This window comes from Phaethon aethereus, assembly GCF_964289735.1.
Source record: "Phaethon aethereus genome assembly, chromosome: 11".
Taxonomy (NCBI): Eukaryota; Metazoa; Chordata; class Aves; order Phaethontiformes; family Phaethontidae; genus Phaethon; species Phaethon aethereus.
Window position 1 is genome coordinate 8,088,549 of NC_138587.1, and position 24,831 is coordinate 8,113,379.

Sequence of the window (24,831 nt, forward strand, 5' to 3'; positions counted from 1 at the left end):
CCCTCAATTTTAATGAACCTGAAAAGGATTATAAAATGTTCTTTTGAGAGACAGGGTTTTGAATCCCGAACAAGTGGACTGAAAAACAGCAACAACCCTTTGTGTTGAAGTATATGATGGAGATAAAAAAGACAGAATTTTAGAGCATTATTTCGTCCCATTTCTGAAATTGTAGAGTATAAAGAGAACATAGTGCAATTTTTCAAGTATAGTTGACACAAAAAGATGAATTCATTAGCCCCAGCCCAGACACAATTTTTTTTCATCTAAAAATAATAATATGAAGAGGTTTCATTCACTGTATGAATACATTGTCTCCAGGATGTTTCTAAGAAGTGCTGAATCTATAATGACCACCTACTGCCTTTTTCACTGGGAGCGCATCCCACTGTTATTAACATTAATAATAATAATGTAGACCTGGAAAGCACACAGGCAACATTTTAATTTTTCACAATTGGTAAAATGCATTCTTCCTTTCTTTGAGCATTCTTTGGATCAGTATTTAATAAAAAAAGACTATATTTGACTTATGTGACTTGCCTCACTGAAGCTACTGGTATAGCAGAATTTGGTTCAAAAGCACCAGATAACCCATAATTTTGTAAAAACGTGTATTTTTTGATTTACCCAATGCATCTTAATATCAGGAAGTACTCAGATTCTGCAGAGGAGAGCCACAGACATTGCTGTTTAGGGGAAGAAAAAAAAAATTAAGCTAGAATTAATAACGCAAAGTTAAGCAATGGCTCCATAACTGTGTCTGGACTCTGGCTGAGTGGCAGCAGATGAGAACTGCAACTTTATTTAACAAATACGGGCTAAAGTTCCTTCACATGAGCTCCTCCGGGTGAGGGGATCAGGCCTGCAAGGTGCTGAGTGCTTGGGCTCCGGTCCAAGGAAGCTTATTTTCAAGCTGTAAACCCAAAGGGACTTGGATGCTTTAAGGCTAAGGCTGAACTCAAGTGCTCTGCTGCAATCTGGCCCAGAGTCGCAATTCTTTGCTGGATTAAGACTTTTGAGAATAGCCGGCTTTGTGTTAAGTGAATCTGAAAACAGATCATTTGGTGGCGATAACAAATGCACTCTTTGCTGCTGCGAAGTTTTAGCTGCCTGAGCTCCTCTTTATGGGTAATTCATTGCTGCTAGTGGGAGTTGTGTACATGAATCAGAGAGAAGGACAAACCCTTAAGGTTTAAACACTGAAGCAGTTCCAAGATCCAGGAATGACATATGCGAAGAGCACTCAGTGAGAGAAACGGCGATTCAATAGTTTATTGGAGAACCGCGATTCTGCAATCTTGCACTGTTTTATTGAAAATATATTTTTATAATATGCTTTTTATTTTTCAATGTATTATTAAACTTCCTTAAAGATTAGCACAATCTGTTGTCAAATTTTTCTCATGTGGCCTGATTGCTTTGCAAAATACCATATCCTACATATGGCCATCTGTCAAAACAGCAGTGACAAAATGAATTAATCTGAATTGCAGATGTGTTAATGAATCCCTTTGAAGGGCTTAAGCATTTAATTAAAAGTAAAGCAGAACACGATAGATAATTTTTAAAGCTTTTAAAATATTCTATGTTATCATTACTATTTGAATTTTGTTTTCAGGCACATAATTTTATTTGGTAGGATTTTCTCTCCCCAAATCTAATTAAAATAATACAAACAAGTCTTGACCCCAGTGTGTAGCATTCACTCAACAGCAATTACATAGAATTAAAACTATTTGCACAATGATACCAAACATTAGATACTTTCTCTCTAAAATAGAAAAGAAAAATACTCTCAGGAAATTGCAGCCACCTTCTGATCAGACTGACTTTAAAGATGGTAGTAAAAGCCCCTTGGTAGGGTTAGGTCCTTTTTATTATCTTAATAGGAGACAAACAGTTACGGTCATGCACTCGGGCACACAGATGTGCCCGTAGAGAATGTCTCGCTGAAAAGGACCGGAATCTCACGAGACTTACGGCGAAATCACAGGACTTTGCGACACTGAAACTCTCCATCAGCTTCAGTGAGACTATTCACTCTTAATTTCTGACTTGTCCGTATATACTTTACTGAATCTGGTCCTTAAAACTTTTGTACTTTGCCAAGCTATGAGTCATTGAAAGTGCTGCAGCCTCAAATGAGCTAGTGACTAAAGCAAACTCATACTGATTATTTTTGAATCCATCTTTTGTTGAAACTGATACCACACTGGGCAGATTTTTTTTTTTTATATAGCATGCGAGATAATCGTTAAAGTTTGTATAGGAAAGTTTGATTAAAATGACTTCTAATTAAGCGCTGTGTTCATTGTTCATCACCATGTATTTAGAATTTCTTTTAACATTAGAAAAAGATATCTCCATTTGCAAAACTAACTGTGTCATAACGGTGAAAATTGTTTTGTAGAAAAGTATTTTTAAGGTGTTCCCAAAGAGATTTCTCCTCTGAGGAGCAAAAAGGGTTCTTCAAATATACCTGCATGCATGTGCATAAACGTATAAATTCATATGTGTGTATGTACACGGGCATGCGCAGATAGACGTGTAAGTTAGTATGTCGTAATCCATAGTAGCTGTAACCTTAGCAATTATATGCATGAAAGCCTAACATGATCCATACAGTCAAAATTAATTAAATGAACTAACAAGAAAGCAGGTACATTAAGCTTTGCAAAACTGTAAAATTAATATTACAGCTATGTCACCTTCGCCTGCAACTGGACTGAGCAAGGGTGAGAGAGAGAGAGAAATCAGTTCCACGAGTTTTGGAGAATGTAAGACTGTGCCGAGAATGTATCTGTGTCTTGTGATGTCTTGTTCTGGTGTCATTGCTGCTCTGTGGCGGGGGGCTCTTCATCACCAAGGGAGTCTGGCAGGGCCGTACGCCAAGGTTAGCCCCGAAGGCGCAACGTACTTGCTTTACTGGGTGCTGGCTGGCGGTGGATTTCGTAGGGGGGCGGGGGGTACCATGTTCCCGGTCCGTTCGTGAGTCTGCCCATGTGGGTCACCGATGGGGCTGTGGCACTTGTCTCTCCTTCCATTCCTCCTCATGGCCCCCTCAGAACTCTTCTTACCGCTTTTGTGACGCTCTCCAAATGGTCTGGTTTAATTCAGAACGAGCAGCCTGGCAAGTTTTACCCATTTGGGCTACGTGCACGTTTTTGCAGGAGGAGTGAGACGTGCTTGGGATAAGACCAAGGTGCAAAGATGTGGCGAATGACTGCTGGAAGCCATGTTTTAATTTGTTTTCAGCAAAGTTTCAGCATCACCATGAATTTTTCCCTTTAAGTAAGGAAAGTGGCTCCTCTAAAGCTCTACTGAATAATGGAGAACCTGAAGTAATTCTCCAGCATAGAGAGCCTCAGGGGCTGCTACCTCAGCTGCGCAGAGGTGGATGGGGTTTTCTGGGCTGTCCCGGTGAATCACCATACTGCAGAGTTGGCGCAAAAAGCGGTAAAAGGAGTTTGGTTTGGTTTGTACTCACACTGTGTAAATCTGTGTTGTCTGTATGTTTGTGGTATCTGTGTTGCACCTCTCCGTAATCCTTCCAGCGGAAGGAGCGTTACGTGAATGAACTTGCTGCTTTGGATATAGACTCGTCTTTTTTTTGTTGCTTTGGTTTGACACCGCTGTTACACCCCGGCTTGCCGTTGTCTCCAGCAGCCGTTAACTGGCTAGCTGGTACCCAAACCAGGAACATAAGGCATATTTCAGCGAGGCTGGAGAGTTGACAAATGGGAAGGTGTTGAGAGATGCCGAGGAAACGGGCCCACGCTGAAGCTCTCTGCAGAAGCCATTTTGCCTCTGACAGATCCAACACGTGCTATTAATTGGTTGGGGCCAGGCTTTGCCAAAAAAGCCTGTGAAGTGCTGGAGAGACGCTTCTGAATATGTCTGCTCTTCACGCTCCCCCTCGCTGAAGGCAGTGACAAACACCAACTAATTCACTAAGTTCTGCTGTTGTGCCGCGCGTCTGTGTGGCGGCGAGCTGCCTTCAGCTCGCCTGGACAGAGGAACCACGCAGGCTTCCAGCGTGTTCGTCGCCTAATTGTTCTGTGATTGTATGTGGACAAAAATTAGCCTCTAGTTCAGTAAGGTAATGTGCACGGGTCTTAAGCTTAGTTTATAACTGCAAGTCATTAGAATGTGAAAGTATGATATATAAAACCAATGGCTTAAACCAGTTTGAATGAAAAAGTCAAACCAGACATCTGTGCCTTAGCACTCACCTGTTCTTCTAATTTTTAGTATTCCCAGGTCTTAACCTGTTGAGTCATTGAAGGGAGAGCATCAGAGCTAGCCAAAAGTCTTACCACTGAAAAGCACCAGATGCCTAGACCCAAACCTTTGCGCAACAGGCACCGACAGTGTAAAATGCAATTAGGGCCCAGTCTCACACTCGCTGATGTCAATGGAAAACAACCCATTTATCTGCGCATAGATACAGAAAACTAGATCATGTTTCAGTAAACGTGTGGCATCCTCTATCTGAGTATGCACTTATTTAAATTACATTCCTGAACGATAGGCTTTGTTTTCTTTACTAAAGATACAGGCAGCTGCCTTGTGAAGGAACAGCTTTTTTTACCGTTAATTATACATTTTGGGAGGGAATCATATTATACATTTTGGGAGGGAATCATTATAAAATTAGTCAATGTTATAGATACCAACCAATAAATATTAAATGAACCTGAAGTTGTCTTCTGATATGATTTAATGTTAGCAATTAATTTTGCATTTTTAAAAAGGGGATGAAAGCAAGCATGAATAAGTTAATATAAAACATTACTGTTCAACCGCACTTCAAGGTTAGTACTTCACTGTATGTAATATTCATTGTAAAAACCTTGATGGTGTTCCATACTAATGAGTAGGTAAGGTTGAGCTTTTTTATGTTTCCAGCTGGTTTTGTCTGTTCAGTGGTTTTACAGAGCCCGTACACGAGCAAGTGAGAGTCAGGAGAGCTGCTTTGCCTTCAGTGGATGCCTTCTGTTTTACACCAACTGGGGATCTGTCCCATAGTTATTTAAAGCAGTGTCAGTAGACAGATAGCAAACTGTGCTTGTGAAAGTTAATTAAACAGTAGAAGTCATAACAAGTGGCTCTTTTGTCTCCCATGAAAGAGGAGGCAGCTGTATTGTTTCTGGCAGAGTGATTCTCTGTTGTACACATTTATTTATTGATGATTTGCAAGAGGCTCTTGCACTGGGTAATGATGCTAATATTGATAGAAGAAAATACTATAGTGATAAACAAATGGCAAGTCACAATTAGAGACCTAGAACGTAGAAACCACCATATAATTTTTAGTAGTGATTTAAATAATAATCCTTTAGTATTTAAACCTATAGATGTTCTTAATTATGTCTAAAAATTCAAGACTTCCTCATTTAAAGAGTAAAATTGTGCAGCAGACCCCTCTACATGTACATCAGAGTAGTCCTGATCTGGGTATAAAGGTGTGGGGTTTTGATTAAAAATTACAGTCTTCCTTCTTTCCCTTCAGTTCCAGATTACCAAGAGCAGGATATCTTTCTATGGAGAAAGGAAACCGGTTTTGGATTTAGGATTCTAGGTGGAAATGAGCCTGGAGAACCTGTGAGTACATCTAGAAGTGGTCTTGTTTTAACTTGAGACATCTTCCAGCATCACAGCAGTAGCATGTGCAGATGCGTAGAACTGTGCTGTGGCATTTCTGTTAAAATAATTACTGGACTATGTAGTTACATCCCGCAACTCCTCCCCACCCTCCCTCCAAAAACAATCCAAAACTCCTATAAACGAAATGGATTTGGCTTCCTCTTCTCTTCCCTGTTTTTGTGGTAGCCCAAATGAAAACACATAGGTCTGAAATTGCCTGGACATGGAGGAAAGGATGTCCTGGTCAGGTTTGCAAGTATTTTGATCTTAAAGCGTCAGATTTTCTATTTGCTCAGTTCCCTCCTTGAATTCGCTTAACTTCTTTACCATAAATCCAGTGCCTGTGGAAGGTGTCAGGCTAAAAACAGACGGTCTTTCATGCGCTGCAGAGGTCAAAGCTGCATAGTGGCAGCATAAATTTCCACATATTTCCCTGCCAAAATTATTTTGCTCATTTATGGAAAGAGAAGCAATGAATTCCTCTTGTGTTAGACTAACTCCACAGAACTTACTGAAGATAAACCAAGACAAGCTGGTGGACAGGCGAGTGGTACGGAGCTTGTAAACCCTAGAGGCAACTGAAAGGATAACTGAATTTCAGCTTCCCTGACAAGACCCTCAGTGCTTTTAACCATCTTCCTCTCTGGTCGCTGTCTGGCTGAACACATTTCCCAAGGCTATCTATCGGTCATTAGAGTGAATGGACCGCCTAAAGAAACAAGATGTCCGTTTATTACAATTTCACAAATGGCTATATTCACATGGAGCTGCTTCCACAGGAGCAACTTTCCTGACCAGTAGACATTTGTCAACAATTTCCCTACTAAATTGGGTCTAACTACTAGTGCCCCTTGCTTCCAGCTGGTGTTGAGCTAGTTCTCATTTATCACTGTTTTCCTTTCCTTTCTTTCCTTCTTTCTCTCATTTCCCTCTCCTCTCCGTCCCCTCTCCTCTCCTCTCCTCTCCTCTCCTCTCCTCTCCTCTCCTCTCCTCTCCTCTCCTCTCCTCTCCTCTCCTCTCCTCTCCTCTCCTCTCCTCTCCTCTCCTCTCCTCTCCTCTCCTCTCCTCTCCTCTCCTCTCCTCTCCTCTCCTCTCCTCTCCTCTCCTCTCCTCTCCTTCTCCTTCTCCTTCTCCTTCTCCTTCTCCTTCTCCTTCTCCTTCTCCTTCTCCTTCTCCTTCTCCTTCTCCTTCTCCTTCTCCTTCTCCTTCTCCTTCTCCTTCTCCTTCTCCTTCTCCTTCTCCTTCTCCTTCTCCTTCTCCTTCTCCTTCTCCTTCTCCTTCTCCTTCTCCTTCTCCTTCTCCTTCTCCTTCTCCTTCTCCTTCTCCTTCTCCTTCTCCTTCTCCTTCTCCTTCTCCTTCTCCTTCTCCTTCTCCTTCTCCCTCTCCTCTCCTCTCCTCTCCTCTTTTTGTGCTAATTCATCAGATTTACATCGGTCACATTGTACCGCTGGGTGCTGCTGATGCCGACGGCCGCCTGAGATCGGGTGATGAACTGATTTGCGTGGATGGGACTCCTGTTGTCGGGAAATCACACCAGCTTGTCGTCCAGCTTATGCAACAGGCAGCCAAACAAGGTCATGTCAATCTGACCGTCAGGCGCAAAGTGGTTTACACAGGTACACTGCAGTGTTGCTCTGCAGGGGTAAATTTTCTTGCCAGACTCCATCTGTTCAGTGAACAATTTAAAGAAAAAAAGCTTCTCCTTGTAATACTGGGAAAGCTCAGGGGATGTGGTGTTACTCTTCCTCTTTTGCCTCTTTTTATTTTTTTTTGTTCTTGATCAAATAAGTTTCTAATGTTTTGTTTTCAGTCAAGACTCAATCTCAGTTGGCTTCCCCAGTCTTCCTGAAGGTTTCTGATAAAACGAGGAACTGTTCAGATGCAACATACCATTTTTAGTTGGACTCATGCAGCAACAGACACTGTGCCTGGCTGCCTGTGTTTTCCATTTAATTCCCAAAATAACAGTGCTGCCTGGTAGCTACCCCTAAACTAGGAGCGAGGGAAAAGATGCCGAAGAGTCCACAGGAGGGGAAGCAAGGGCAGAGCACGAATGAGGGCATTGGTGTGTGATGGCTAATGTCTTCTCAGGCACAGGTGGAGCTTCAACTGGGGTTGCAACATGTAGTCAACTAACCGCGGGATGCAAAACTGTAAGCGTCATTGGTTCTGGTAGTGCAGGGTGTGCATGTTTGTTGTAATAGAGAAGTTTCTGCGTGCCAAGTTATGCTAGGCATTGTGCACACACTGCACAAGTGTATGGTCTAAATGGACGAAAAAGAAGCTGGCAGAAAGACAGAGATGCAAAGAGAAGTGAGGCTGCCTGGTGGCACCCGGATTAGTGACACAAAAACGTCCTGTTAGCAAAGATGATGAAGACACGAGCATGAGCTTTCTAAATGACATGTAACCTTATGCTTAATATTGTAGAGTAAGACTGGGGTGCTGCCTCTTCTTGCGAGTCCCTTTGGGGAGCTCAGGTGTGTGATTTGGTTTAGCTCACTTATTCAAAAGAAAGAACATTATATAGCTTTTTCAAGTTTAGGAATCAGCAGAAAAATAGGCAATGATGTACTTTTAGATTAAAGAGCATCAAAATAATATTGAGGTTGAAAATCAGGCCCACGGTGGAAGGTAGGACTAGAACAGCATCTCTAAAACAGTTCTGCATTCTTATCGAGGGCTGAGCTCCTTCTGCACAATATTAAATAAATGTTCACTTCTCATTTCTTTCCTTCTCATTGTGGATTAAATGCCGGGTTATGTCTCTCCTCTAATAGCCTCTCTCTCATTCCTGACAAAGAGCTGCTAATGTGAGAGAAGCTTTAGGAGATGAGTTTTGGGAGAAAGGGGAAGGGCAGCTGAATTCTTGGTATTGTTTTTGTGCTTAGATTTTCTCTCCAGTTTTACAGCCTCCAGGCTGGAAATTACCATAAAAGATTTAAATTCATGAGAGATCTTGATGAAAACCCTTGATATTTCATTCAAGGGGTTGTTACTCCAGACCAAGCTATTTCTGCATCATTTCAAATGTGGACACTTACTCTAGGATAAATTATTCAGGATTCCTTCTTTCACCTTAGATTTCCAGGCTTTTAAATTCCAGCATAACTTTGTAGAGAAGCCTCTTCCTGAATTTTGGTCCCTTATTCCTCCTCTCATCTGTATGCCAGTAGAAAAAGATTGTTCACCTAAATGGGTACTCCATGTCTTGATATTCATGTAGGGGAAAGTTTATACTCATGTATTCTTAATACATAGAATACTATATACTTAGTACATATGTTGAGTATGTAAGTGCAGACAGGTACTTCTGTCCAAGAATATTTTAAGGTGTGTTTTTTTGGGATCATGGGTTTACAGTTTAGGTTTTGTTTGGCATCCATTTTCTTCTTGTTACTTTTAAAATCTTCAACTTAATTTTGGTAGAAGTGACCTGATTAGAGACAAGTGCAACATGCTGCGATCAGCTGCACAAACGGACTGTGAAGAACTGGCTGAGTAACAAGAAGTGGAAGCTATTGTGGGCCACAAGCTTTAACCTGAGGTTGGCTCAGGTGAAGAAAAACACTGTACTGGGATCTAGGCAGGGGGGAACTCTCCTGATTTCCCAGCAGATGATGGCTTAGCTGCAATATGGTCCAGCACTTCAAGAAAGACACGTTTGAGTTGGAGAGAGCCCAACTGGAGGGAGTCCAGAGGACCAGCGAGAATAAGGAGAGCTCTAGAAAACACGGTCTGCAAGGAAATATTGAACAAATTGGGATTGTTTAGCCTAAAGCAGAAAAGGGGGAGGAGGTGTTAAACTCCCCAAGACTATGAGGCTGCTGCAGAGAGGAAGGGAATAATATGTTCTCCATATGCCTGCTAGATAGAACTAGAAATAATAGCCTTATGTTGCGGCAGGGAGGATTTAAGTTGGATATTGCAACCAATGGATTGCCCAGGGAGATATTTAACAGCAGATTAGACAAACATCTGTCAGGACTGACAGAAAGTATAGTTGGCTCTGACTCGGGCAGAGTGTGGACTAAGTAATTTTTTTGAGACTTCTTCAAGCCTTTTGGTAGCTGATTAGATTTTAAACTAATACTACTTCCAACTTCAGTTGCTGTTAAACACTTGTATAATATTAATGGTAATGTTAATAATGTTTAATGGTTCTCCCCAAACTGTGCCAGACTGTACAGATGATAGTTGCTGGTTCTTCCATCCAGAGAAGCTTGGTTCACAAGTTTTTTGCTTTAGTATGGGTGGTTGTTATTACTTAAGATCATGTTAATAAAAGGCAATCAGTGTTACTCAACTGACAGCATTGAGTTAAAAAATACACAGGTCTTGAGTGACAGGTATTTGATATTACTCTCTCTCTTGATTTGTGCACCTAAATACGGTTGCACATAGATAACTGAAGTGAGGGTGTGATAGCTAAAGGAGGCACCTCTGAACTAATATAATCCATGTTTAAAATGCCACAGAGCATGCAAGCACGTAGCACTACACTGGTTTAACAGTACTGCTGCTGCAGGTTGGCAGCAAAAGGCTTTGACTGCATGACCATACACTGGAGAGGATGAGCATGTGTGGTCAGTGCTGTCACTGAACAGAGCTGTTGGTGGTCACATCCAAAAGGAGATGGAGCCCTTGATCATTATGGACAGGATTTATAGATTAAAGCAGGTGATTTGCTTTTTTTTTTATGTTTTTACCTTTTTCTCAGTGGACGTCACTTTTCAAGCACTAAACAGTGCAGCCTGCACAAAACCAAAACCAGTCTTTTTTTTTTCCTTCCCAGTTCCCAAGGCAGAGAATGAAGTCCCATCCCCAGCCTCTTCCCACCACAGCAGCAACCAGCCAGCCTCGCTGACGGAGGAGAAGCGAACACCACAGGGCAGCCAGAACTCCCTCAACACTGTCAGCTCGGGCAGTGGCAGCACCAGTGGCATCGGCAGCGGTGGTGGCGGGGGCAGCGGTGTTGTCAGCACCGTGGTCCAGCCCTATGATGTGGAAATCCGCCGCGGCGAAAACGAGGGGTTCGGCTTCGTCATCGTCTCGTCAGTGAGCAGGCCGGAGGCGGGGACGACATTCGGTAAGTCTTGGGGTTTTTTCAACACGCCTCGAATGAGATGCAGATTTGAGTGCTGCAGCGCAAGGAGGAGAGTGGGGATCTGTTTAATTAAAAGTTGTGAGCATGCCCTAATTTATGTAATTAATAGCTTAATTGGAGGCCAAGGTTTGGTAGATCTTTGCCTCCTGGGTTTTGTTCAGCTCTGAGTCAAGAAAAGCAAAATGAGAAATCCCAACCTGAAGAGCAAAAATGCCGCCTATGGCAATTCCTGATGCTCCCTGAAGCTCCGGCTCTCCCTGCTAGTTGGACGCCTGTCTGGGGTTTGCTCTCAGAAGAGCAACCAGGGATCCCCCCAGTGATGCTGTTTGTTAATGCAGAAATGGAGCAGGTGGAATGAAATATGTCTCCTGATGGTGGAATTGAGCCAGTTGATTTAAAAGCAGTAATGCTTAAACTGATTAACTTCTCCTTGGCAATCAGGGTTATTCTGATCCTCATTATGGAGTGAGCATGCTGATAGCTGGAAAGTTTTAAGTAATAGTGCTTGCTGGTGAATGGAGAATACTGGTAAAAAAAACAGGATGTTTTTTTGACCCATTCCACCTCTTCCCAAATCCATTTCTTCAGAGTAGGGGGAAATGAAGTTCATGCGATGTCACACTTAATATCCTGTCCTAATAGAAGTGCTCATCTGGGGGGAAACCAGACAGAGATGCTATTTTCTTCCCCTCCCATCTCCTCCAGAAGTGCCAGAGGCAGCATCCACTTATACTTTGTAGGGGAAAAAGAAGCTGTTCTTCCCTGTTAGTCTGTGGCATGTGATAGAGATGGAGGGGGAAAGGAAAGACAGAAGGAGTGCTCTGGCCATCTTCACACTACCTCTCAGAGCAGGGTTGTGGTTTGAAGACAAAATATATTGCAGTCTCCCTGTACAGCTTAAGTGTTCCTGGGGCACACAGGTGCATGTGGCAAGAATTGGCCTTTCCCCCCTTTTTTTCCTAGGCTTTTTTCTCTGGAATATCCTGCCATTGCCCATTGGCAGTGTCCTTACTAATAAATCAAGGGAGCATCACCTCCTTTGCTGGTGTTGATGTAGAACAGGCCATTTCTAACACTGTTCTGGGCAGTTATGGCAGCAGATATTTCGAGGAGGAAATATCTAGTATAGACCTGGTGCGCTGGGTTCGGTCAGTTCTCAGGTGCTAGGCTACCTTGCACTGTCCTCATTGCTGGGAACTGCTCCTCCAGAATAGGTATTTTGGTGCTAGAACACAACAGTGTAATGTCATATAGATTAAACTGAACTCAGTCTAAACTGGAGAGAGCGCTTTTATCTTCTGAAAGTATTTGCAAACCTGTGTGTAAATAACTTTTACTGTGTGAAGGCTATGCTCTAACTCTCTTCTGCAGAGAAACCTTGACCTGAGGTTGTAAAGAGTTGTGTTTGCTTTAGCCCAAGATACTCGCTAACTGGAAGTTTTCTGTGCAGGGGCTCCTCATGGAGATCTGTTGATCTGTGACTGTTTTTCCTTTAAATTTTTTCAAGTGTTTTCAGCTTTATCCTAATACTCTGCATGAGATGTGTTCCCTCTGCTGCGTGGTGCTTGCTTTGGACCCGCTTTGTAGTTTTTTCTTTCATGGGTGATATTTAGAGATGGGCCAAACTGGTTCTAAAACCCACCTTAGTCACTTTGGTGTGGGCTCTGTCATCTGTGTGCAGTGGATTGGATAGAGTAGGAACTCGTTTCACATACCCTTAAAACAGCCTTAAACTGGATCGGTCTTTGTACTTCCAGAAAGAGAAACTTTCTAACATCACAGTAAAAGAAAAGAAAAGAAAAAAAAAAAAAATCTTCCCACTGTTTGCAACTAATATTAACACTTTCTTCCACTTTTCATTGCATATTTCCAACCTTGTTCTCTCACCTCACACTCCTTTTCTTAGCCTTTTCTTCTTTATGGCCTTTCTAGTGTTGTCATGTGTGCAGCAATGTATATCTCTAAAACTACTAATCAAATAAAGACTACAGCACAGATGGGAAAGTGCATCTTGAGGGTGAATATATTGCGGATGCCAAGTATGAGATGACCACTCAGTATATGTCACGGTTTTAACCGTGAGCTGCATGCCTGAGGGCCTCTTGCGGATGTAAGGAAGCCATACAAAAGCCCAGTGTCTTTATCTGAGTGAAGTTATGCACCCTCTGTGTCCCAATTCTGCATTTTATGGATGACCCTGTGTTGTTGGTGTCTCCAAAACACATTCATCCTAAAGTGCTCTTGCTCTGTGTGTCAGACATCTCAATGGTTTCTTGTGTGGTTTTAGAGGTATTTAAATAAGGAGGTCCTTATTCCTGCCCTGCTGCCATCCCAATGCCATCTAAGATCATAAGAGGGGAAGGGTTAGCAGACGCTGAGCTGGATGCCTGCACCAAACAGGTTACCTTTGTCAGTCTTGGCCCATCTGTAATGGTCCTGTACCTTCCCTGGTAGCACCTTTATTCACAATGGAAGAAAACCATTTCATGTTGCTTCCCCACGCAGCGCTGATAGATTGGGTCTTTGTGGGAGAAAGGGGGTCGCACTCCCTCCTAGGCCTAGAACAATTTTATCTTTCTAAATCGAGAAAGAACAAAACATTGGCAGAAGCTTGAAGAGCAGCTGACATAGAGAAAGACTAGAGATGCTGACACTGATGTGATCTTGGAGGAGGAAGGTTGTGCTTTCTACAAACAGTTTCAATTCTTTTGTTCAAAAATAACATCAGGATTTGGGTTATGATGGGGCTGCTAAGTGCAATTGTAGTCTAAAAATCTCACCATTTATTAACAGGAATCAAGGGGGGTAGTTTTGAATGATTAACAAAACACCTTTTTGTAATAGAAGTAAAGTATTGTGCACTCGTACTAGTTGATTGCCAATGTTTTGAACACTGGCAGCAAAGCTATCCTATAATAACTTTTGCTTGATGCATTAATTAATTAACCCTTAACCTTCTCTTTCCCTTTTCAACCCTTTTTCTCCTTTTCCCCTTCACCATATTCCCACGTATGTAAACAATTAAAAACCAAAAACAAACCAAAACAAAAACAACCCCCAAACCAATACAAAAGCGGGAAATGCATGTGTGGCCATGCCTCACAAAATAGGTCGGATAATTGAAGGGAGTCCCGCAGACCGCTGTGGCAAGCTGAAAGTAGGCGATCGGATCTTGGCCGTGAACGGGTGCTCCATCACCAACAAGTCACATTCAGACATCGTCAACCTCATTAAGGAAGCAGGAAACACCGTTACCCTGCGCATCATTCCGGGAGATGGTAAAGTATATGTTTCCTGCTGTCTTATCTGACCCTCTTGTTGGTTTTGTTCCTGGGCTTTTTGCATCAGTCAGAGCTGCAAAGTCATGGAGGACTCAATTTCCACTCCCACTTTGGGAATTAGCAGTGAGGGCGGTTGTGAGTCTTCCATAGCTTTGTTCTTTGTTTCTTTCTATAGAAATGGGAGTTCTTTTTTTAAACGTGGAGGTGCTGATTCTACATTAAAACGATTATATTCCATTCTATCATGCTCCTCCATGTGTCTCCTTAAAATGATCTGCATAATTGACGCATATCTTGGTACACTTTGATTTAATTCTTAGGTTAATAATGCAGCATTAGAATATTTTGGAATCCCTTGTTAATATGTGGGATTTCTGAAGCTTAGCATATACACAGGCAGGCTATAGGGCAAACAGATCACAGAAAGGGATAAACACTGTGTCAGGTTTGAAGCTGTTTGAAAAGAAGATTTGTTTTTATTCTGGGTAAGTTGCTTTGGGAGCAAGCTCAATACATTTTGAAATTACTTTGTTAAATGGCGATGGCTCTGGAGCTGCTGTGTGCATGCAGCTGATCGTTGTAAGACTTATCCGAGACAGGGTCTCCCTGTTGCAGATCAAAGGGAATGTGCAGGATCCCTCATAATATGCTGACACTTGGTGCTGGTTTCAGGTCACTGAACTATTTAATCAAAATAAGGATCTGGGTTATGTATCAGTTTCATTAAACTGATCCCTAGCTGTGATGCCAAAGAGGAACAGAGCAGAAGCATAAGTAAAGTATCTGTAGCAGAACTGAAATTGCTGTGGCTCTAAATTCTAAGTATTTTCTTTTGCATAGTTTAAGAATTTTTTAAGAAGAGTATAGACTCCTAACGTGAATGCTCAGCCAGTCTTGTTCATGCAAATATGTGTACAAAATACCATGTTAATTTGCTTGGGTTAGAAGGGAAATCTGTACCTGTAACTGACATCAGCTATTCCTAAAGAAGTTGGAAAACTGTAATTTAGGAAAGGAATCAACTCTTCTCTCTCATAGCACTGCAGGCTTCGGGTATTTTTACTTACTGTCCCTTTGAAATTCCAAGTCAGATTGCCAACTCTGCATAGAATTACCTCATTTAATTTCCAAAAGCCAGTAAGACCAAACACTCTCAAAATTGCTGAGAGGTTTGCTCTAGGAAAATGAGATTTAAGAAATTGGTCTCAATGTTGTTTTCTTTTTGCTGTCTTTGGGTGGTTTTGTTGATTTGTTGTTTTCTTTTTATTGCTATTGAGGTGCTTTTTTGGTAAAAATAAATGGTCTAACAGTGCACTTAAGGGGGGGAAAGAATAAATCAGAAGCCATGCTTCTCAGATAAACATGAAACTAAGGCTCATCACAAGACTCACAATAAACTCACACTGCTAATCTCTTCTAACATTATTAAAAGCACCAAGGGTTTTTGCTGTGTAGTAAGTCTTGCACCAACTCACTGCCATAGACCACTGCAGGAGTGCATTTGCAATGAAATTATGACGCTTTAACATACTACCAGCTGATGCAAGGATACAGAGAGCTGAAAAGCTACAAGCTTATATTAGTCATTTCAGTGGTGTCTGAGGTTCTAGGGCAGAACAGGGCAAAGAATCAATGAAATATTTAGGATTTAGAACGTACAATTGTAATTCTACTAGAGAGAATTTTTCCTGTATTTGTGTTCTGTTCCAGTTTTGCATGGTGGCTGGCATGCATCCAGTGTCTAAAAAACTAGCAAAATTATGCATAACTCCTGACTCATGGGACAGAGTGGGCTAAAGTTAGACACAGTACAGTGGTGTGAAAATACATCTGTACTAACGTGTTGTTGCTCTGCTTCATATTTTTAGTGTGACCTACTAAAGGGGAGGAATCTTGCATTCTCTTTGAAGTCCATCTTCATCTGATCTCCAAATATTTGTGGAGATTTTCAGAGGCTTTTGTTCTGGCTGAACACAGAACACTTAACCATGTTTTAGGGCTTTCTTACATTGGAGACCCATTTTAGCATCAAGGCATCTTTACAAAATACACAGAATTATTTCTTAGAATCCAACAGTGTAACCACACATAGAGACATCTTCTCACACAAGCCAGCTGTCAGTGGCACATCCTCAGAAAGGCATGTTTTGGGCAGACCCAGGAGCCTCGCTTGCTCTCTGAGCCACCAGACACAAGCCAGCTCTGGTCTGGAAGATGTTACAGCTCCATATGCTGAGGGTTTGGGCACGTTAACTTGGGCACAGTGCTGCAGGCAAAGGAGTTGTGCTGTCGTTGCACCCATCTGTTTAAATGGTTCTTCTTTTTCTCTTTCCCTTTTCCTGAGTTTCCCTTGACATGCACAGAAAGGAAAAAACTCCACCTCATCTAGATATCTCCACAATTAAAATAAATCCATTAAATAAAATAGGTTCCCAGGACCAAGTAAGCCCATGGCCACCCCCTCACCTTAATTCAGGCAAAAACCCCTCCCATTTCTGCAATTTTGTATTACAGCTGGATTCCGTTTACTAACAGCAGATTTGTCCATAGTCAATAAAATGAATTACCGGATGCCTGGAGCTTAAGAGGCAAATGTGGGCAAAGTAGAAGACCTTGTAATTTTATGTTGGAGGGCCAGATGTTTCCACACAGTTTTCATTGTTGTTGTCTGATGGTGGCTTTTTATTAAGTGGGATTGGAACTAGAGAAATTCAGTCAAGAAACAAGGTGCATGACCTTAATTTTAGAATTTTAAATGAGTTCTGGGTTAATTCTGGTCTTACTGAAGTCTATGATAAAGCTCCAGAATGACAAGGGAACCATTTTGCCATGCTGTGCTGTGAGGGACACCTAGATAGTCCCTCTTCAGTTGTGTCTACAGCAACTCCCTTCCCAGTTTTGTAAAGCAGGAGAGAGGACCTCTCCTGGAAGCACCTCCTATGCATAGAGAAATATGACATTTGACAGGCTGATGTTGGGCTGAGAGCCCTTTACCATGGCATAAACTGAGGCTTGAATTTAATCCTTCTCTCTGTATTCTCTTGGTGAGCCCTTTTGTAAATGGTACCCAGAGCTGTTGTTGCATTTGGTGCAGGTGGTTCCGTGTCCCTGCATGCAGCTTTGAGGGCTCAGGCAGCAGTGCGTTGTATTTCAGGAAGTTTGGGATTTAGCCACATTCAATATCACCTTGTGAGGTATTAGATAAAAACCACATCTCAATCCTACTGAAGATTGCAGTTTCTGATGGAGGAAGCACTGATGAGCTTATAATCATGGAATAGTTATTGCTACTATAAAATTAATCCAGTCAGCCTACCATATTTGTAGACTTTAATGATTGGAATTCATGTTGTTAGCAGACAAAACATTTTTCAACCCTTCCTCCACAAGTCAGTCCTTTTTCTGAGTATGTCTAACAGTCAGAGATGTTTCTAATCCAGATTCCCCCCCCCCTTTTTTTTTTTCCTTTTCCAGTTGAGTGGCTTTGGGTTTTTCTTGAGATTAATGAGAGTGCTGATGTATTTGGTTGCTGAAAAAAACCCCTCATTTGTGTATCTATTACCTAAATATACTATATATTATATAAATATATATAAATATTTGACTCCCTGCTCTACACTATTTGTGATGGGTACCTGTGGCAGTTTCTGGTAGGCACATTTTTTGGTAATGAACTTTTGCACTGAGGGTTAAGCTAAATGTGATGCCTTCACTAAAGCCTTGACTTTTTCAAGAGCATAGGATACAGCAGCAGCAGTTATGTGATAAAGTTTCTTAGTTGCTTAGAGGTGCTTAGAAGTTTTTCTCTTACAAAGGAAAAAACAGATTACACAGTAATTTGGTACATCTGATGACGGATACCAGAAAAAAGCTGAGCCATGAAGGATATATCCCATTACGTTTCAATACGCAACTCAAAGGCCAGTATTACTCTGCAACTGAGGTGCTGTACAGTTTCATATACATAATTACTATGAACTAGCTTAGACTTTATCCTGTTAATTTTTGGATTTAAGAAATTTGAGCCAATCTTCAGTTCTTTAAAAACAGCATAATGGCGCTTTCCAGTCAAATGCCTTTGTAAACCTTTTATCAGTGAATAGCCAATGGTCTTCCCTCATAACAAAATAAAAATTTATTTTGCAGAATCCTCCAATGCTACTTTATTGACCAATGCAGAAAAAATTGCTACAATTACAACCACGCATACTCCTCAGCAAATACCACAGGAGACCAGGTCAGGTTGTTTTCCTTGAGGAGAGCAGGTTGACATGCTCTCTCTTTCATTACTTCTTGATCATCTTCACATTCCACGAGCTGTATTTTTCCTCTCGCCCTCTTTCTCTCATTTGTTACAGCAGAAACAACACCAAACCAAAGCAGGAATCCCAGTTTGATTTCAAACCACCCCAAGCAGCGCAGGTAAGGAGTACTTTTCCAATTCTTTTGTTTACCACAGACTGTTGCTTCCAATCTGCTTGAGGGCCGTGTTCAAATATTTCCCTTGAAAATTCCTACTGTGGGAGGCTGTTCTTCCTCAGTCTGTTTGCTAGAGAAAGAGGAATTTGCTGATTAGTTTCTTAATATGTAATGCTGTTGTTTCAGCTGAGAAACATTTCCAACATATTCTCATCAAGACTTTTAGGGAGGAGGGAAAAAAAAGCTGACATTTTTACGACAGTAATAATTTATGTGTTTGTTTACTGAATTGTATATTTTGAGGGGCCTCTCCAGAAAGCACTCTTGTGTGCAAATGATAAATTCAGACCACAAAAAAGAGTAAAACTTAATAAGGGGCAATAGCTGGAGTGTTCCAGCTTTCACAGACGGCATCTCATTAGAGAGATTATCTCACTGTTAACTTCCCTTGCCATTGGCTATCCCAGAAGTAACCTTTTCCATTAGGGACTTGAAAACGTCCGTATGCTAACAGCATTTGTGCTGTAGGAAAAAACAATGCATGTGCTTTTGAGCTTCTCGCAAGGGAGCAGATGCGGTGATAACAAAAAGGAAAAGCCATCGCTGGCATAGACTCATCCCGGCTACTCTTAGACATTTAACTAAAGCCTGGCACTGGAAGTGAGGTTGCCGTAGCCTTCCTTTGTGGTTGGTAGAACCCTAGCCACCCTCCAGAAGTATGCCTTTCTGTGTGGGCACAAGACGTGGTGTACAACAGAGGTGCCTAAAAATATGTGGGACACGGCCAAGCCCATTCATTCAAACAGCCCTTTGTGGATCACCGCCAGCACTCCAAATTGCATGGTAGGACCTGAGGAAGCAGGAGATTGTATTTGGTGTGTGAAAACTCAACTAATTTTCTTTTTTAATTATGAGTGACAAAAATAATAATGTTCATTGGTTGAATAATTTCAAAATGAGAGTAGAGCAGCATTTAACTTTCTGTTCAATTGCGCATATGTTGTCTTCCCTCCAGCAGGACCAAGACTTTTACACTGTTGAGCTGGAAAGAGGAGCCAAAGGGTTCGGCTTTAGCCTGCGAGGTGGCCGGGAGTATAACATGGATCTGTACGTGTTGCGGCTAGCGGAGGATGGTCCAGCTGAGAGATGTGGGAAGATGAGGGTATGCACAAACACATTTAATAACCACGCTTCTTTGCAATAAGCTGACTTCCCTGCCTCTCCCCTACAGGCACACCTTCTGCTGTGCCAGCTAAGAGGAAAATTAAATGCTAACAGCAAGGAGCAGTGGTTCCTATATCTGTCAATGGCTTCTGTCACTCTTTGCATACAGTCTATAACAGTGTGTATGTGTATTGGAAGACTTCACCCCCTTGTTCCAACTCAGGTTTCCAAATTCTAATGCATAATCTGACTTCTAAAGCCTAAAAAAGGTATGTGTAGCAATGAAAATGTAATAGCCACAATCCTTGCCAGCCCCTTTAAGGATGGAGCCGTGAGTAGAGAGTTGGGGTGTCCCACCTGATCCTCTCTTCTGCTGTGGAATAGAGTGGTGAGGGAGCGTGTATACCGACCCATGGATTGCAAACTTATAGTGTAGTTATTTATTAGTCTTAACTATTAACTTAACATATAATCTAATTTATAAACATTGTAACAAGGACATGTGTTATAAAATGCCTACAGAAAAAATAAATTGCCGAGTTTTATGTGCTCGTTGCTCCTCTCTTAGAGAATGCATGATAACTTTACAGAATATGTCTTTTTCTTCTCCAGATATATCACATGAAGGACATTTTCAAAATTCTTTTGCTAGCGATAGATTTATAGGTCCCAAATTTTTGCTGGTTAAAATAAATGAGTGCTGCCCTATGGAAGTCAATGCTTTGACAGGCTCTTCCAAGCCTTGTTTTCCTATCCTGATAAATTATTATATTTACAAAAGCAGGTTTACTAGTTCATAGGAGGTATCTAAGTGAGAAATGGACCTGAAAAATCTACTTGAACATCCCAATTACAGCAGACTGTAAAACAATCAACCACTTTGACCAAAGACTTTACAAATAATCAAAATAAAGTAACATCAGTTTTAACACAGCTCTAGGTATTGAGCAATACAGTAATGCAAGGTGGTTTTACAGAACAGCAATGAAATATTTTGATACCTTAAGCTCTCCCTGTTACCTTCATATCTCCCAGGTCCCTGCACACTGTTTTTTATGGACTGTCACTGGAAGGAGTTGGGCGTATTTAGCTTCACTTGGTGCATAGTTCTTCTTCTACCTTGCTGTGGCCGTTGTCTTGTGCTGTGCTGGTGGTGGCCCTTGTGGGGGGTTTGTTTCTAATGTTAGACTCTTTCTTTTATTACATTGACAGATCGGTGATGAAATCTTAGAGATCAACGGAGAAACTACCAAGAACATGAAGCACGCTCGGGCCATCGAACTGATTAAAAATGGTGGCCGCAGGGTCCGCCTGTTTCTGAAACGTGGAGATGGCTCTGTCCCAGAATATGGTGGGTCAAACTATGAAAACATTCCTTTCTTCCCTGGCATCACTCCATGAATGATTTGTCTCAAGATCTGAAGCAGGAATTCTTTTTTATTTTCCTTTCTCACCAGTGTCTTACCAACCTTTGCAACATAAGGTTAATTGCCTCGCTTGTGCTGAATTTTCTACACATTTCATCCTTTGCTTGCTTCCATGGACTTGGGGCGCAGTGTAAGGCAAGATCATCATAGCAGTATTTTTGGTGATCAGAGAGGAAAACAAAACAAAACAAAAAAACCCCTTGTTGTCTTGTCCAGCCAAACAAGGAATGTCATTGAACTGTGCCAAACTGTTTCTCAGTGGCTGAGTTGTTGTTTTAAATAGGTCTCTACTTCTAATCAATGCAAAAACTGGGATCTTGAGTTATTATTCTGAAGCAGTGATTTTTTTTTTGTTAGGTTTTTCTCTTAGTTCTTATCTGTATCCATAGACATGAATGCCGAGATGGCTTATGGGATTTTTGCCTTCCCTTAATATTTGTGTAAATATTTATAAAGTTATTTAAGAAAAAGAAGGGGAAAAAAAAGCTTTACTGCAAAAATATATTGATTTGGCCTCCTGAGCCCTTTTCTTCCCCCTTAAACTGTCTACTGGTTTCAACTCGTTAATTTGTAAGGTCTGAAAAGGTGAGGAGGTTATGAAAAGGTGCTCTTGTGTCTGTCTTGGGGGAAACATTAAGTCCTCATTTCTTACTAAGAATTGCATTAGATTTCCTTTTCTTCCCCCAGAGGTTGGATTGCTGGGTGGCTTAACTTAGCACACTATTTAATATTAAAATTATGTCTTATTTATTTGAGATAATTGTCATATATTGTGCCCTCGATGGAGGGCTACTCCCAACCAAAGGTCTTTGAGGTTTCTATAGAAACTGATGATTGAAGGGATGTCCTTTATACTTTTCTCCCCGTATTTGGGTTATTTCTGTGTCAGTAAGTTCCGTGTTTATCATTCACTCCATGTCCTAAAACCAGAAGCAAAACCCTCTGCACAATTTATGAACTAGATTTTCTTTTCATTTACTGTGCCACGTTTGAGAGTTTCTGCTCACTCTGCTCATTATTTAACTTAAAATGACCAATTCAGAGTATAACCAACAAACAATTGAAGCGTTTAACAATATGGAAGGGAAGTTGTGGGTTTACACTTCTGTAATATAAATAGCACACCAGAAGGTTCAATGATGGCACTGAAATTCTGTAATGTTCTTTCTACTTTGTCTTTTCCTATACTCCTTTGGATGTACAGTACTGTATCATATGCTAGACTGCATAAATACCCTGTAAATTAAGTGCTTCACTTCTCAAAGCATATGTTTGTTGCACTGAGGATGGAAATCCACCACCAATTTTCTTTTGACTAATGCTAAACCACTAAATATTCATTCTCCAAGCAAGGATTTAATATACAGGGGTTGCACTACTGTAAAGAATATCCTTGTAACATCTGGGACTCCTTCCTCTCTTCATTCTGTTTGCTGCAGTCGCAAATGGTTCCTCTAATAATGTTAAGTTCCAATATTTTTCTGACTCAATTGGAACATGCTTCTCTATGAGGCTGTATATTTTTGTAATGAGTTTTGTACTTATTTTTAATGTCGTGGTCTCTGGTGGACTTTATTTTTCGTTGTTGTTTGATTGTTAATGTTTTTTCTATGACATTCTGTGTCGCTGTTCCAGCTGTCTTTTAGAATGGATGCTCTCGTTGTCTGGGTTATTGAATCACCTCTTAGATGTCTCTTTATGTCACGATAATAACAACTGCTGTCATTGCAGCCTTATATTTGGGTGAAGCCTAGACAATCTGACTGGAAAAATAAACTTTCTTTATTCTAAGATAAAATATGAAGATTTTTCTTTCTTTCATCTTTATTATAGGGAATCTAAATTTTCTACTTTTCTCTTTCTCTTTCTCTTACCTTTCTTGGTGCTGGGCTCTTCCTTCCTCAGCGATGATACCTCCTAATATCGCTGCATGTATGAGAAATGACAAGCTCGGGGAGTCTTGCTTCTACCTTATGGGCCATAATCAAACTACGGTTTGTAGCTAAAATCAATATTAGGTGTTTTTGTGCTGTGGCCTAATTCCCTCACATTGCTTTCCGCTTCGCTATATTTTATATGTACAGCAATTCATTCCGAGCACCCTGCGTCCCCCGAATTGTAAGTACACCACAGGACACGTTAAAACCTTGCTTGTACTTTGTGCGATAGCCAGGTTGCCGCAAGCCACGTCCTTACAGCTACGGAAAAGCGGTGCGGTCCCCAGCTGCTGCCTGAAAAAGCTAATAAGCAAAAATGCACACACGTGAGTCGCAACACGGGGTTCACCTGGAAATCACAAAAATCACGGCCCATGCACACACCGACCCTCCCAAGCTAAGGAATGGAAATGCCGTCAAGTGGGAGACACTTTGCGTGGTGGCAGGAGGAATGAGCACGTAGAGTGTTTGGCTTGGGGGAGGGAAGACAAAAAGAAGAAAAACAGAAAAAAAAAATAAATCTATCCCCACAAGTGTTTGTGAGGGGTTTCAGTCGTTGCCGTAAGGACAGTCCACCCGAGGTGGGTGTCTCGGTGCAAGCGGCAGGAAGCCTGCGGGAAGAGTAGCTAATGCCAGCCGAGCTGCTGCGCAGAAGTTACTTTCAAAAAGAAAACAATAAGGAAATGAAAGCAAGGCTTGCGTTAAATCAGCGCAGCTACTTTAATGTTTGCTGTGTCTCTAATCAATCATTCACAAACTTCCGTTACAAATGACGTGAGTAATTGTAGCTTAGCTACAGTGCAGGGCTGGTTTTTAGTTTTGGGATTGTTTTTTTATTCTGCTTTGCAGTTTGTCTTGTAGACGTAGCTCAGCTGTATTTTGCCTGAAATAGTACATTAAAAATAATGAAGTGGAGATTAGGTTTTAATCAAAGCCATCCTACATATTACAATATCTTTCCATTGCTTTGATATGAAAAAATCATAACTTCTGTCATCATTGTTTGAATCATTGTGGCAAAACCAAAATCTACGCTAGGACTTTTCATAACATGGTAGAACTAAGTGAGATTAAGTAATGTCTTAAATGAGATGTAAATTGCCTGATTACAGTCTAATTCTCACACCTTCAAAATGTTATTTTACAAGGTAAAAACTTAATAATCGATTCTATTTTCTGTACCTTTTCTGCTATTTGAAACAAGGCCTCCCACACCTGGAAGGCAATACTTTCAAAAGACTTAAAAGAAAAATATCATTACCTAAAGGCCCTCTTTATTGGAAACTGTTAAAAAAACAGCCAACAACCCGAACTACAATATTTTTTTTTCCACTGGAAAGAAAGTAGTGTAACTGAAACATTACGAATTGGGCTTGGGGAAAATGTAAAATGCCCCATGACAAGAAGAGCATAAAGATGATATCGGCTTGGACCAAAACACGGCTAACGAACAGAGCAGCACCAGTACTAACCTGTAACTCTCGTTGTTCGCAGTTAAATTAACAAAAGCTTCGGTTAGCCTTCGCTGACTGCTTTAACAGTTGTTTGTTTTTGTCACTAATGAAGTCTGAAGAGTGATAAGTGGTGTCACGGCGCCGCGGAAGGCATCGGTACCAAATGCTTTGCTGTTATTTTCTTTCAGACCCCAGCAGTGACAGGAACAGTCCCGCCACAGGTTCACAAAATGTATCGGAAATGAAACCCGTGCCATCCGACCGACGGCAGCACCCATCATCGGAGTCCAGTTATCCACCAGACCTTCACAAATCATCACAACATGGGGACAAGCGGACTTACGTTAGAGACCTAAAAGGCAGCAGAGAGTTTAGCAGACATCCCAACGAACA

At 41.3% G+C, this 24,831-nt stretch overlaps 1 protein-coding gene across 1 annotated transcript in view; it reads left to right on the plus strand.

The window, feature by feature from the left end:
• Nucleotides 1-24,831, plus strand: part of MAGI1 (membrane associated guanylate kinase, WW and PDZ domain containing 1) — a 362,851-nt gene that overhangs the window by 336,625 nt on the left and 1,395 nt on the right. The window contains exons 15-23 of the mRNA XM_082004576.1: nucleotides 5,516-5,607; nucleotides 7,073-7,265; nucleotides 10,445-10,738; nucleotides 13,831-14,034; nucleotides 18,184-18,274; nucleotides 18,399-18,459; nucleotides 19,475-19,618; nucleotides 20,833-20,971; nucleotides 24,627-24,831. The exon at nucleotides 24,627-24,831 is cut by the window's right edge and continues 1,395 nt beyond it. Of these exons, the coding sequence (XP_081860702.1) occupies nucleotides 5,516-5,607; nucleotides 7,073-7,265; nucleotides 10,445-10,738; nucleotides 13,831-14,034; nucleotides 18,184-18,274; nucleotides 18,399-18,459; nucleotides 19,475-19,618; nucleotides 20,833-20,971; nucleotides 24,627-24,831 (1,423 nt within the window). The remainder of the gene's footprint in view (nucleotides 1-5,515; nucleotides 5,608-7,072; nucleotides 7,266-10,444; nucleotides 10,739-13,830; nucleotides 14,035-18,183; nucleotides 18,275-18,398; nucleotides 18,460-19,474; nucleotides 19,619-20,832; nucleotides 20,972-24,626) is intronic.